Source organism: Telopea speciosissima, chromosome 5, assembly GCF_018873765.1.
Source record: "Telopea speciosissima isolate NSW1024214 ecotype Mountain lineage chromosome 5, Tspe_v1, whole genome shotgun sequence".
Taxonomy (NCBI): domain Eukaryota; kingdom Viridiplantae; phylum Streptophyta; class Magnoliopsida; order Proteales; family Proteaceae; genus Telopea; species Telopea speciosissima.
This window is the reverse complement of record NC_057920.1, coordinates 24523645-24537306: the sequence shown is the minus strand read 5'-3', so window position 1 is coordinate 24537306 and position 13662 is coordinate 24523645. Positions and strand designations below refer to the sequence as shown.

At 38.9% G+C, this 13662-nt stretch overlaps 1 protein-coding gene across 1 annotated transcript in view; it reads right to left on the bottom strand.

The window, feature by feature from the left end:
- The window catches only part of LOC122662897, a 128600-nt gene extending 115267 nt beyond the window's left edge, over positions 1-13333 (bottom strand). The window contains exons 1-6 of the mRNA XM_043858601.1: positions 13135-13333; positions 11342-11515; positions 6162-6343; positions 5570-5675; positions 5248-5324; positions 1911-1998 (exon numbers count right to left, since the gene is read on the bottom strand). Of these exons, the coding sequence (XP_043714536.1) occupies positions 1911-1998; positions 5248-5324; positions 5570-5675; positions 6162-6343; positions 11342-11515; positions 13135-13189 (682 nt within the window). The 5' untranslated portion in view covers positions 13190-13333. The remainder of the gene's footprint in view (positions 1-1910; positions 1999-5247; positions 5325-5569; positions 5676-6161; positions 6344-11341; positions 11516-13134) is intronic.
- Positions 13334-13662: the final 329 nt, after the last annotated feature.

Sequence of the window (13662 nt, the reverse complement as noted above, 5' to 3'; positions counted from 1 at the left end):
CTCATCTAGAAGATTGTCTCTAAACCTCGAAGCATCTAGGTCGATTGGCTTTACTCAAGGCCTCTCCGCAATGACTCAATTTGGACCGTATCTGTTCCTTCTAACGCTTCCTAGGTCAAGCACAAAATCCTTGCTCTAAGACCGTTGCTCTCGATGCCATCCGCACTCAGATCAGCAATGGAAACTCTACATCTCTCTGGTTGGACCACTAGCATCCTATGGGAATTCTTCTTCACACTATCTCTTCTAGAGCTATTTATAACTGTGGTTTGAACAGGTAATCCTTGGTAGCTGATATCATTTCTGATAATGATTGGGACCCTCCCACCACTTTTCATCCAGTTCTTAATTCTGTGTGGGATGCCCTACCTTCCATTCCTAGAAGACCCTCCGGGAGGGATGATTGTGTCTTGTGTGCCCCACAACCTCCGGCCTATTCAGCTCCAAAGCTGCTTGGGATCTCATTCATGCCAGAGGTCCTCTGGCTCTTTGGAGCAAGCGTCTCTGGTGCAAGCATCACATCCCCAGACACTGCTTTACATCCTGGAGACTCTTCGCAAATTGCCTTCCAACGCAGTCATTTCTTCGCCATAGGCAGATTCAGGTCTCTCTTCAGTGCTGCCTTTGCTGGAACGTTGTTAAAGACACGGACCACCTTTTCTTTGGCTGCCCCCTCTCCATTTCCATTTGGCAAGTCATCCTCAAAAAATGCTGGCCCCATAGGCGGAGAATCCTTCCTTTTACAAGAGAGTGGATTTGGGTTGATATGGCTTTTGCTGATTCTTCAATCTATGACATTGTAGGAAAATTTGCCTTTTGCATTGTTATCAATCACATCTAGATGGAACATAGTATCAGGAAATGGACCTCCAACTCTCGGTCTCTTCGTCAGATTTGGGACACCATTTCTTTCGATAATAAAGCAAAGCTCTCTGCTGTCCAATTTTTTTGTTCTGATACCCCAAGGAACAGGCATACTGTTGTGTTTTGGGCCTTTCCATTTCCTCTCTCCAGCCTCCTTCCTCCTCTGTTTGAGGTTTGGGCTGTTTGTGTATTTGTGAATTTGTTTTTCTTTCCCCTTTCTGGGGTCTTATGTTGCCCTCTTTATTCTTGGTAATGAATTCTTAATTCAACCAAAAAAAAAAAGTCAATATAGGGGAGAGAAATCGATCCTCTCCCCAATGCATTGCACTTCTTCTTCATTACTTCCAACTATCTTGTCTTCCATGAATAGACCAAACACATTGAGGTTGATTGTCACTTTGTTCGAGATGTTGTTATGAAGAGATTGATTGCTAAACTGTTGTACGGTAGCCAGCAGGGAGATATGTTTACCAAGGCATTGTTTCAGCCTGCTTTTCTATAAGGGTGTTTCAAGATGGGCATGGATGATATCTATGCTCCAGCTTAAGGGGTAGTGTTAAGTTATTTTTTATTGTTTGTCTACTATAGGTGTAAGGGTAGTAGTGTCTTTCTCCTTTTCTTATTATTTATGGTTCCTATGTTATGCTGTTAGTGAAGGGCAGGTATGTAATTTCTCTTAAATAGCTTGTTATTTAATAAGAGTTGTGCTTTCGATAGGGCATTGAATCATGCCTTACATCAGTTTCTACTTTTTCTCCCATCTCTTCTCTCATGACTTCTTTTCTCTCCTTCTTTCTCTTCTTCCTTCTTCTTCTCTTCTTATATACTGCTGGTTATTTGCTTGATACTGTTACACTACTAATGCACTAGAATACAGCATAAGTCTCTATTGATCATGAATCAATCAACAGTCAATCCGAATTGCAGCTGCAAGAGAAGAGAAAGGAAACAAATTTTTCCCCAAGGGAACAATTGAATACGATCTATTTTTGTTTTTTTTTTTTTTGATCAGCTATAATTCCATAACTAGCACCAGAACGGCATACCATTCACAACCATTTCCATAGGCAAGAAGCCACCAATTGAATCAATAAATCCACGGTCCACTGCCGATGCCAATTCAGTTTGAACAAACTGCAAATAAAATAGCACACATTTTCAGATGAATTACTAATGGAATATGACAAGATCACATGCAAAATATAGAATGCATTGAACAGTAAACACAGGTGAAGCAAAATTGTTAGTCATAATATACTGCATGTTATACTAGATGAAACATGTCCTTCTACAATAAATGAGTTCTATTAAACCACGAGGAATAGCGAAGGGACAGGGAAAGAGAAATCAGATTAACCACTTTCCTAAGGAGAAACGGAATGACAAAGAAAAGCAACATCCCCAGACAAAGATCAAGAAAAAAATTTACAAAGGTTTGTAGCTAACATACTTACTATTCTACTCAATAAGGTAGTCAGGAACGCTGTAGGTGCAAACCAAGGGGCAGTCACATATTTGATGGGATTTTTCAATCAAATATTCAAAGTTAGTAACATAGATGGGACTTTATGATGGAAATGATGTAGAATGGGTCAGGTAGCCCAGTTTCTGCTTCTAGCCCACAAACCAGATGCAGGAACTTATGCCAACTTGAGCTAAGTAGTTACATATGAGCTTAGACAAACTGTTGTATATTAAAGGGCTAAAAGTGAAGAATAAGTTCCTTGGAATTTTCTCCATTACAGATGCTGGGAAAATTTTACTTTCTTGGGTCCTTAGACCATATTTGTGTCCTTGGGTTTTGAAGCTATTCCTAGACTCAAAATCAACCTTTTGATGGATCGAGTATCAACTATCAAGTCAAAGAATTTCGAAACCAAAACAAGATGCATTTAGAAAAAGACGGCCTACATCCATTTTGCGCCATTTATGTACTTTTTTAGAAGCATGTTTTGCAATATATGAGTGCAACACATAAAAACAATTTACATAAGGTTTGACATACATAAAAAACTTCATTTTTCAACTGCCTACAGGAAAAGATGAAAAAAAATTCTTAAATAGAGCAAGAGAAAAATTCTAGACATGATTGTCACGGCATCTAGGCGACCTAAGGCGTTGAAGGGGGTCAAGACGCAAGGCAACACCAACAAGGAGACCAAGGCATCCAAGGCGTTGCCTTGACAACTATGATTCTGGAAGATAGATTTACGGAATTATTTCCTGTTTCAAGTACTTGGATTTTCCAAGGGGTTCTATGTCCCTCTAGCTAGGCGTGCTTACTCTTCTATGTTATCCATGAAATCTATAATGGTGCACTCTATATGCTGGAGTTGTACTGGATTTATAAGAAAATGCTCATGGGACATATATGGATCAAGACTAGTAGCAAATCCATTAAAATTGGCATCTGAAACAGTGAGAAAAGTTGACAAATAGTTGAACAATTGAGTTCATCATTGGGAATTCGCCAAGGTTGCCCTCTCTCCTCTTTTTAGTGGTTAGTTTAGACTTTGGAGTTAAGCCCATAATCCTGGAAGATGAGATGGTTGCCAAGAGTAAGGATGGCAATGGGGCTTTTAATGGTGCCCTTCCCGCCCCACCTCAACCCAAAGTTGCCTTGTAAATTGGAAAACTGTTGAAGAATTTGGGATTTGGCCCAGTCCCCTAACTGGTTCAACCATTTGTTCTCTTAGTATTTGTATGTAATGTCCAAGTTCGATGTATCTGCATTGTATCTGCATATTAGATAAGATCTATGAATCACGATGTATCTGCCATTTGCTCTCTTAGTATTTGTATGTAATGTCCAAGTTCGATGTGGGGAAAAATCCTTTGTTGGTGATGAAAAAAAGAATAGATGCTATCCAAGGTGCCTGATATGGATCTTTAACAAGGGAAGACTCGATCTTCAGAAAGAAGGTGAAGACTCCAAAAAATCGCAGAAGAGGGACAGCAGCTATCGATCCAAAAAATCTTCTAGATCATTGATTGATTGAGGTAATATGGAGGGCAGCAACTAGATCAATTGATCCCCTCATTAGTGCTGCCTTCTGAGAAGGGTGAGAACCAAGGAAAGAAGGGAAAAAACAATCGAGAGGAGGAAGGAGAGAGAGAGACGATGGAAGAGGGTGGCTGCTCTGTAACCTAGATAAGAATTTTTGGCTCTGATGCCATGTTAGCAGAACAAATTAGAGCTGTAATGCTTGAATGATCTTATGACCACCCCAAGCCTCTTAATTATAATGAATGAAAAAAAGTACATAGGACAGAAATAACCCTACTATAGCCGACTTTGTACATTAAAAAAATCCCAAAAGACCAGAATACCCCCATGATATACTGGTGTACATAATTCAACACCTAGTCACCTGGAGAAGCAAAAAAACAGTCTGTAGTTTCTAGATCAAGTACTGAGGCTAAATTCAGGCCAATGGCTCAAGGAGTGTGAACTTATTTGGCTGAAAATGCTTCTCAGTGATCTAAAAATAGCTCCCGAGGGACCTATGAGGCTCTACTGTGACAACAAAGCTGCAATCAGTATAGCCCATAACCCGGTTCAACATGACAAGACAAAACATGTTAAAATTGATCGACATTATATCAAGGACAAAATTGAAGATGGTCTGAAATGCATTCTTTTTGTTACCACAGAGAACCAATTGGCAAATGTCTTTACTAAGGGCTTGTCTGTTAAGACCTTCCATCCTATTGTTTCTAAGTTGGGCATGTGTGACATCCATAAACCAACTAGAGAGGGAGTGTGGAAGGATTTGGGATTTGGTCCGATCCCCTAACCGGTTCAACCATTGGTTCTCTTAGTATTTGTATGTAAGGTCCAAGTTTGATGTATCTGCATATTAGATAAGGTCTATGAGTCAGCCCTATCTAATCATGCCTTATTTGTTATCCTCATTAACAATATAAATAAGAGTGGCCTTTGTCATATCTGATAAGCCAAAACTCTCTCTCTCTCTCTCTCTCTCTCTCTCTCTCTCTCTCTCTCGCTCTCCTAAAACCCCATGCATGTTTCACAGGGTAGAATGTGTACAGGTTGAGCAGTCTTTCACATGGAGGGGGATCTGAGTTGAGCAATACGCCGCACCATCCTACCCTATAGCCATCACTGGATGGGAGTGATATATACAGTAACACTAGAACATTGACTTGATTTTGTAAGTCATTTCTTCCTCTCTTATATCTATTTTACTTGCTAATACTACAGTTTTTTCTTAAACCTACTATCAACCATCATTAACTCCATCTGTCCAGAAATCTAATCACAAAAAGCCAGCAGTCACTATTTGTCAAGTTGAATGATAACTATTTAAACTTTTGTAATAACAACCAACATTGGTAGGAAATATCAAACTCCATTATTACCTCAGGGCAAAGCACATTGACACGAATTCCATGACGCTTATATGGAAGGAGTGATCTAGTAAATAAAACCACACCACCTGTAAAAATATCACCATGTAAGATCATGAAGTAAACAAAACAGAATGAAAGCAATAAAGAAAGATATTGGAAATCTAGAAGTGCTTTTGCTTTTTCTCTTAGAAATCAGAATAAGAAGAAGGATGTACGGTCTACCCAGTGCACGAGGCTCCCGCCACTGCGGGGTCTGGGGTGGGTCATAATGTACACAAGCAACAGGTAGCAAGGAGCGTAGAAACAAAAGAAAAAGACAAACAAAACGGACCTTTTGAACCAGAGTATATAGGGTCACCAAACATTGGATAAAGACCTGAAGCAGATCCTACATTTATAATTACACCAGGCTTCTGTACAGTTTGCATAGTTCGAATCTGCTCAAACAAAAAAGAACAAATGGTTAAAATAAAGAATTGAATGCCAGATTCCAAAATTTTCAAACAATAAATAGATATCCTGTTATCTCAACTAGAGATTTTCAAGAACAAATAATACGTTATAATTTAGTACAGGCATGGGCAAAGAGGTTCTAATTTTTAGGACCTTATATTCAGAGTGAGAAAATGGGTGGCGTCTCTCATTTCTTCTTGAGTTCTCTGTTTTGTATATGGTAAATATTGTCCATGCTTTCTTAGCTTCGGGCTTAATAAATATTTTTAATCAAAAAACAAATTAACAATGCAGGAAAAATAATTATGGGTCAACTCAACTGAGGGTTATGAGAAATGCAACTAACAAATAGTTTAACATAATGGGATGGCAAGCCATCTTTCCACGACAAGAAGAAACGATTTCAGCTCCCTGTGGATTTATAAAACTGAGAATCAACCAGGGAAATCAAAGTCAAATTTTATACATACCGCAAGACGTGTACAGTCAATGACTCCAATTAGGTTTATATTTATAGTACGTCTCCATGAATTGCTTCCATCAGATTCATCTTTATAAAATGAAGTGGGAGTAGCTATACCCGCAGAATTGATACAGATATCCAGCCCTCCATATGTTGCCAAATGCTTGTCGAAAGCTGCTGCTATATCTCCTGTTCAAAGCAGGAAGGTCGATAGAACTATTTAAAAGATACCACTACATAATACTATATTAGTTGTACTTAACCATTCTAAAAGAGATACAGACACTGATTCAGGAAACAGATAAACATACGGATATGGACCGCAACACAGGAAAAAAGGATATATCGCATCAATTCCATAAATCCACAAGATGGCTAAGGATACAAGCATCACATAAAATATGCCAAAGCCACATTTTACAGGCCCTTTTCAAAGTATGTATTTAGAGAATTGTCACCCCAAATTTAATAAACTTCTAACACTTACAAGGCTTTTCATAGCAATATTTGCCAATTATGCCCTCTACACTCTCTCCATCATTATATCACTAAAAAAAATGAAATCAATACTACTAGAATCACTTTTGCCAGTAGAAGCAAGGAATTAAGTTGATTTTTTTTTCCAAAACAAAATTAATTTGATGCCTTATAGAAGCTTTTGGTAAGTGTTTTGCAGTCATTGATCGTGTTATATAGTTTATAAGATATGTATTGATAAGTATTAACCATATCGGGTCATGTATTGACAGTCAACATGATACAGTTGACGCTTTGTTTAAGTAATCGGTACCTTAAAGATATGATACGTATTTGTAGCACCCCACATGCTTGTCATAATTATTTTATTGGTACTTAGATGGAATTGAATATTTTTAATACTTCTGTGAAAAAGTATGCAGTGTATGCATGTTGTATGAGGGAAGCATGGGTATGAATTGTATGATGTGATGTGTTTATTGAATGATGCTTGATTGATATATTGTTATATGAATGAATGCTATGGGAATGCTTAAAGTATTTACTTGATATTACTTGAATGTAAAATGAAGTATGACATGAGATGTTTATATGAAATGATATACATATGGTTTATGAATGTGATATGAAATTTGATATATGTCATGCAATGAAATATGTATGAGAACGATTTCACATGCTACGCCAATTGCCAAGAGAAAGTAATGAATGATTATGAAATGAAAAGGGTAATGAAGAGATGAAGTAAATGGATGAAAGAGAAGTATGTATGTATGTAAGTATGGTTAGTGGTAACTTTGTAAAACATCACTGTGGCTACCGTCCCCTTTCTAGTAGGGGGTTATGTACTGAATGAGGGCCTTATGATGAGTAGGACCATGTCCGCCCCAGGGCTCCGGTCTCCTGAAACAAGGTGTAGAAGTGGCCTACAATGAACTAGAACTTGTCCTCCCCCAGGGCTACGGTGCCTAGACACATGAGAGTAGACATGTCTAGTATGATGTATAGATGAGGGTTCCTCCCCCCATGGCTCCAATGCCTGAATACATGGGAGTAGAGCCCGTCTATATTAGTTTAATGCTTATTAGTCGAGGGTTCCTTCCTCAGGGCTCCGGTGCTTAGATACATGGAAGTAGAGCTTGTCTAAATAGTATGATGTTTATTAGATGAGGGTTCCTCCCCCAGGCCTCCGGTGCCTGGATACACGGGAGTAGAGCTTGTCTATAATGCTCATTGTATCATCCTCCCCAAGGCTGCAATGCCTGGGAATACGAGTAGAATAATGATACAAGGTCGACTATTACCCTCAACAGATTGTGCACCACGGTAGTTCACTAAATGGCCAAGACCTGATCTAACTAATTAAGGAATGAACTTCTATGGTTTGCCATTTATGTCTTTGTAGTTTGTATCCATTACTGTATCTTTGAATGCTTATGTGTATAGAATCATTGGTACCTCACTGGCATAAGCTCATCCCATTTATGTTGTTATTTTTCAGATGAGGAGGCTTGTACAACTCTAGTGTATGTGAGTTGAGAACCCAAGGTTAGGGCCCAAAAGACATTCCGTGATGTTATAAACAGTTGACTTTTGAATTGTAAATAACACTTTGATATGTTTGATTCAGACTTCTGTATATGCATAAATGTAGCTATTTGCCACCAGTGCATAAAGTAACTCTTCAAATGCAACTTAACCTTTATGCTTCCGTTGTGTTATATACAATACTGGGACTTTTACGACTACTTCTACATGTTTATTTGTGACCTTCTGGGTCAGCGCTCGTGAGAGCAGTGCCTTGAACCCTGTCTGGGTTCGGGATGTTACAACTGTTGGAGCTTTGGCCGTTATCTTGTCATTGTTGTCAACACGGTCAGATAATCAACATACTCACACAGTGGTTCTGGTGTTGCTGTGGAAGGTAATTGGTAGATGACATGTGTGGAAGAGTTGAGCAGAATAAAGAGTGGAAAGGATCAAGGTGAAGTGGCCTAGACAGTGTAGTTAAAACAATTTCAGAACATTGGCTTTTTCACTGACATCAACTTCATGTAATTTTCTAGTTATCTTAGAGGCCGAATCAGTTGAATGTCAAAAAAACAAATATTGTATCCCTTCAAGTGAGGGTGGGCCTTGGTGCAACAATAAGGTTGCTCCATTGTGACCAAGTTGTCATGGGTTCAAGTCTGGAAACAGCCTCTCTGCAAAAGCAGGGGTAAGGCTGCATATATTATGACCCTCTCCAGATCCCGCAGTGGCGGGAGCTTCGTGCACTGGGTATGCCCTTTGTAGCCCTTCAAGTCCTCTTTCCATTGGCTTTAGAATCAGGTTAATCAGAATTTGCATGAGGAAGATATGATTTGAACATTACCTGTTGCTCAGAATTTTCAGAATTCCTGGTTTGCACAAAACGTGTCTTTAAGGGCATCTCGAGGTGGCTTAATGGCAAATTTTGGAGTAGCTCAAAACATAAAAATGTAGAAATTCGAGTTCTCTTTCAGGTGACGCAAGTCTCAAGTCATTCCAACATTGGATGGGGGACATATGATTATTTTCCCAATGAAGCACAGAAGATGGCTGAACCGGGTGGTTTAACCAAGTCAAATTTTAACTCAGGTTTCTTACTATTTAATGTGCAATTAGGGCTATATTCCCTAACTCTTCCAAGCGCACCAAGAGAGAAACATGGAGAGAGCCGCCTAAAGGAGAGAAGGAGAAGAAGGAGAGAGAGAGAGAGAGAGATTCAAGAGGTGGAAACCTTGCTTTCCCACTTCATGTTCCTTCAATGGGTTCATGCATTCTTGTGAAGATACAGGAGGAGGAAACCTTGATTTCCCGCTTGATGTTCCTTCAATGGGTTCATGCATTCTTGTGAAGCTTTGGTGAGCGCCACCAAGAGAAAACACAGCGATTTATAAAGAAAAGGAAAAAAGGAGAGGAAGGAAGAGAAGAAGAGTGCAACGGTGATTGGAGAGGTCTGATTTGCATTTTATTGAGGTTGTAATTGGGCAACATTATAAGCCCATTGTTCTTTATATTTTGGGTGTGCAGTGGGGGCTGGACAGAAAGGTGTTGTAGCACCTTCACAATTGTGGATGTGTTGTAAATTGGGGTTGTTGCTCTAGCCTTTGTTGTAGCAAGGGTGGAAGCAAGGATAGGTGTTCCTGGATCATTGTAGCAATCAAAATCTTAATAGAGTATTAGGAATTATGTGGTTGTGTGGATGCATGAATATATTGGAGTGCATTGACTACAGGATGGGTGTGTATACTAGGTAGACCTTGCCACAAGGTTGTGTGTGTGCCTGAGGTTGAAAGGTAAGGTGTGTCACACGATTGTGTGTGTGAAAAAGTATATGTGCGTGTGTGGTTGAGTAACTGTGACGCCAAAGAGCGAGTTGAGGTTGAAACAGAGGAGAGAGAACCATCATCAATTCGAACCTTGTCTTTAAAAGAACAAAGAGACTACTGGAAACAATAGACTAGAAGTCCCTGTCATGTGGTCAGTGGCACCGGAGTCAATTATCCAGGGACGTTATACAACCGATGCATAATGACCACTAAAGAAAATACCCGAGGCAGCAGGGTTGAAGACAGAGGGAACCAGAGTGGAGGAAGGGGCGGAAGCAGTAGACTGCGAAGGTTCCAATCTGGTCATTAAGCGGCGGAGCATGGTGAGCTCATCCTGAGAGAGGGAAGCACTGGCAAGAGAGTCAGACTCAAGTATCTCAATGTGATGAGCAGCCGGTTTGCCATGGCCACGGCCTTTGGAAGACGTAGGGCGACCATGAAGCTTCAAACAGAAGTCCTTGGTGTGCCGTTCCTTTCCACAGTAATTGCATTTGATAGGCTCCCACTCAGATGGAGAATGATCACTGGAACGAGAGGAGCCACCACATGACTATGTACTAGACCCAGAGAAGAGAGCTGATCGTTTCTGAGAAGAAGGTTGCAGCTGTCCTCCAACTGAATCAAGGAGTAAGACTGCTCCAAAGTGAGAAAAGGATCACGGCTGAGCACCTGGGCACAGATCTGATCATACTCCATATTGAGTCCAGCCAGAAAATCATAAACCCGATACTTGTCTTCCCGTTTCTTAAAATCCGTGGCATCGGTGGTGCAGGTTGCCTGAAAGTATCATAACATTCTAACTCCTGCCACAGGCTGCGCAGCTCAGAGTAATATTGTGACAGGGTTAGCGCTATATATGTGAACTCTCTCCTAACCCCTTCTTGAGCTTGAGCATCAAGTGCAGTTGCTTTCATTCAGAAATTTGTAAGCCATTTAAATGTATTTGCATTCATGTTGGCTTAACTCTACCCGATGTGTAATGGCACTTTTATTTTCTTTTCTTTGCATGTCGAAATCTGAAGAATCTCTTCTGAAAAAGGAATAATAGGGACACAAACAATTGACCCATAATCTATCTGTTTCTATTTGTATTTATGTAGTTGGCCATGGTCATACATACATTTTGAAAGCATAAACAAACAAAGAGAAATTCAATAAACATGCTATATATTATTTATGGATATGATTGCTCTGGATCCCGGTTTTAAATCCATTAAATATTCATAGAATCTCAACCAGCGCAAACTTGGATTCAGCAACAACTTCTTATAAATCCAAATAAATACTCAACAAATTTTGCAACATCAAGAATATTAAATAATTAGTATTTCACGATAAGAATTGGCTGTAAACTTACTTGTATTAGTCACATCGCACCTAATAAAAATTGATGAAGGAAATTCTAATTTGGAGTGGAATTTGGCATTCTCCTTTTCAACAAGGGAAACAACTTCCTTCCCCTTTTCTTCAAATAAATCAACAACAGTCACAAAAATGCCCTTCTTCCCAAGAGCCAGGCAAAGTGCTTTACCTACATATCAACCACCACCATTACAGTAAATTTCTGTAAATCTAATCATCTACCAAAAATGGAAACAGGTAAATAATAGTGAGAGCCATTATTGAACAATAACCATGACAATTGGAAGCAAACACATCTTAGCAAAAATAAGCCACAAATGAAAGTAATAAAAAAAGGCAACTACGTTAAATCTGAAAATCATAGTATAGAGAAATCTTAGAATATCTGAACCATGACTAATGCAAACAGAAGCCACAGAGAAATTAACTCAGGCATAGGCAGTGCTAAAATGAAATAAAAAATTCTATAAAGTTAGCTTCTCAGAAATTATACTACTAATGGGATACTTCGCATTCCAAAGAAACAGCGGACTATTTAACTCAGGCATAGGCAGCCCTAGAATGTAAAAGAATGCTGGAAGTTCCATTTCTCATAAATTGATACTAGTAACATACAACATACTTCATTGATGTATGATGAATAGATATTCTGACGGCAAAACAAGTGCATGAATAGTAAACAAAAAAGAATACCAAATATCGAGAAGTGTTTTAAGCAATAAAATTTATTCCTCTTATGTAATTCCACTAGTGAGACACTGCATTACCGGCCCCAATTCTAGAGAGAGAGAGAGAGAGAGAGATTTAACCTAGGTTGATACCCAATCTAACTTATGGATTTATGCCAGACCATTTCAGCATATGGCAACAGAATGAGACAGCACATTGCATGTTGCCAATCCTAAATAGTTGGGATGAGAGTCATGAGACACTGCTGATCGTGATGCTAAGTACTTTCACTAAGTGATATCCTTCTATAAGATTTCTAGACCAAACTGAGGACAAACTTAGACAACTTCTTGAGCACTAACTTGCAAGTATATCAAAGGCCTGGGATATGTAGGCAGTTGCACATTAACTCCATAATGCCCCTGTATCATATCTTGTGTATCTGCATGAACAAGAGTGAGGATTTATAGGGTAATGTTTCCCCTGTTCAAGGTGGTTTATTCTTGCTTAAAACAATTCTGCATATCATTCTGCACTCGGTGGTATTAAAAAGAGGACCAGAATTCTTCTATCCCAATCTGTCAATCCAATTCATCAAATTTTGGGCACAGATAATGATCAGCATCAAAGATAAGTTTAATAGCTTAAATATAAGTATGCATCAGAGGAATAACCCACTTTTCAACTTGGTTATTGATGCTCACTTATTTGCTCACCTCCTCTGCAATTAAGATACCCAGTTCCAATCACTAATTAAATTAAAACCATTCAAGACTATGTGGAAATCATGTCAGTCTATTTTTCTTCTTCAGTTAGTTCATTATTACTTCGACTCACTTAGACTTGATCTCCATTTTGAGGCACCTTCTTTCACAAGGTAATCAAATGAACTTATAACACTAATTTATGTACTGGTGAGCATATGAATAATCAATAGTTGATGAATCAAAGAACAGCAAAACTGTAAGACAGGTCATTTCGCAAGCAAATGATGGTTCAAACGGGGCTCACAGACAATATGAAGATTATCGGGGAAGGGAAGGGGAAAGCGAAAACAGAGACGAATCAATACTCTTATCGTTTTTCTTTTTATTGAAATAACATTCTGACAATGATTACCGATTCCAGAACCTCCGCCTGTGACCAAAGCTGATAAACCTGGTTTTAGCTCCATTTCGCACGACCTTTTTAAGTGTTGGTGATTTGTTCTACAAGTAAACAAAAATGGATGATGAAGAATATGAGGAGTAGAAAGGTGGAGAGAAAGTGCGAGATGACAACAGTTGTCACTCTATTCAGAATTTCTGTTAAAGGTTCCTTACGAATTACGACCACAAGGTCGGATAATATGATTTCTGAACGATTCTTCTTCTGAGCTCTGTACGCGATCAAATCTCCGTTTTCTGCTGGTTCAACAGTTATTATATATTATATATCATGTCACAATCTTTGACTTCCCGAATCCAACTGAGATGGCTAAAACAAGGACTAGTTTGCGTGAAAGGAGATTCATTCTATCACTTCTTTTAGATTCGTAAACTTAGAATCATTAAATTCGACATATACGATTAAAACTAGGATCAGTTTTTTTTTTTTTTTTTTTCCCTGAAATCTGGTGAAAAAAAAAGGACCTGGATTTGGATCCTC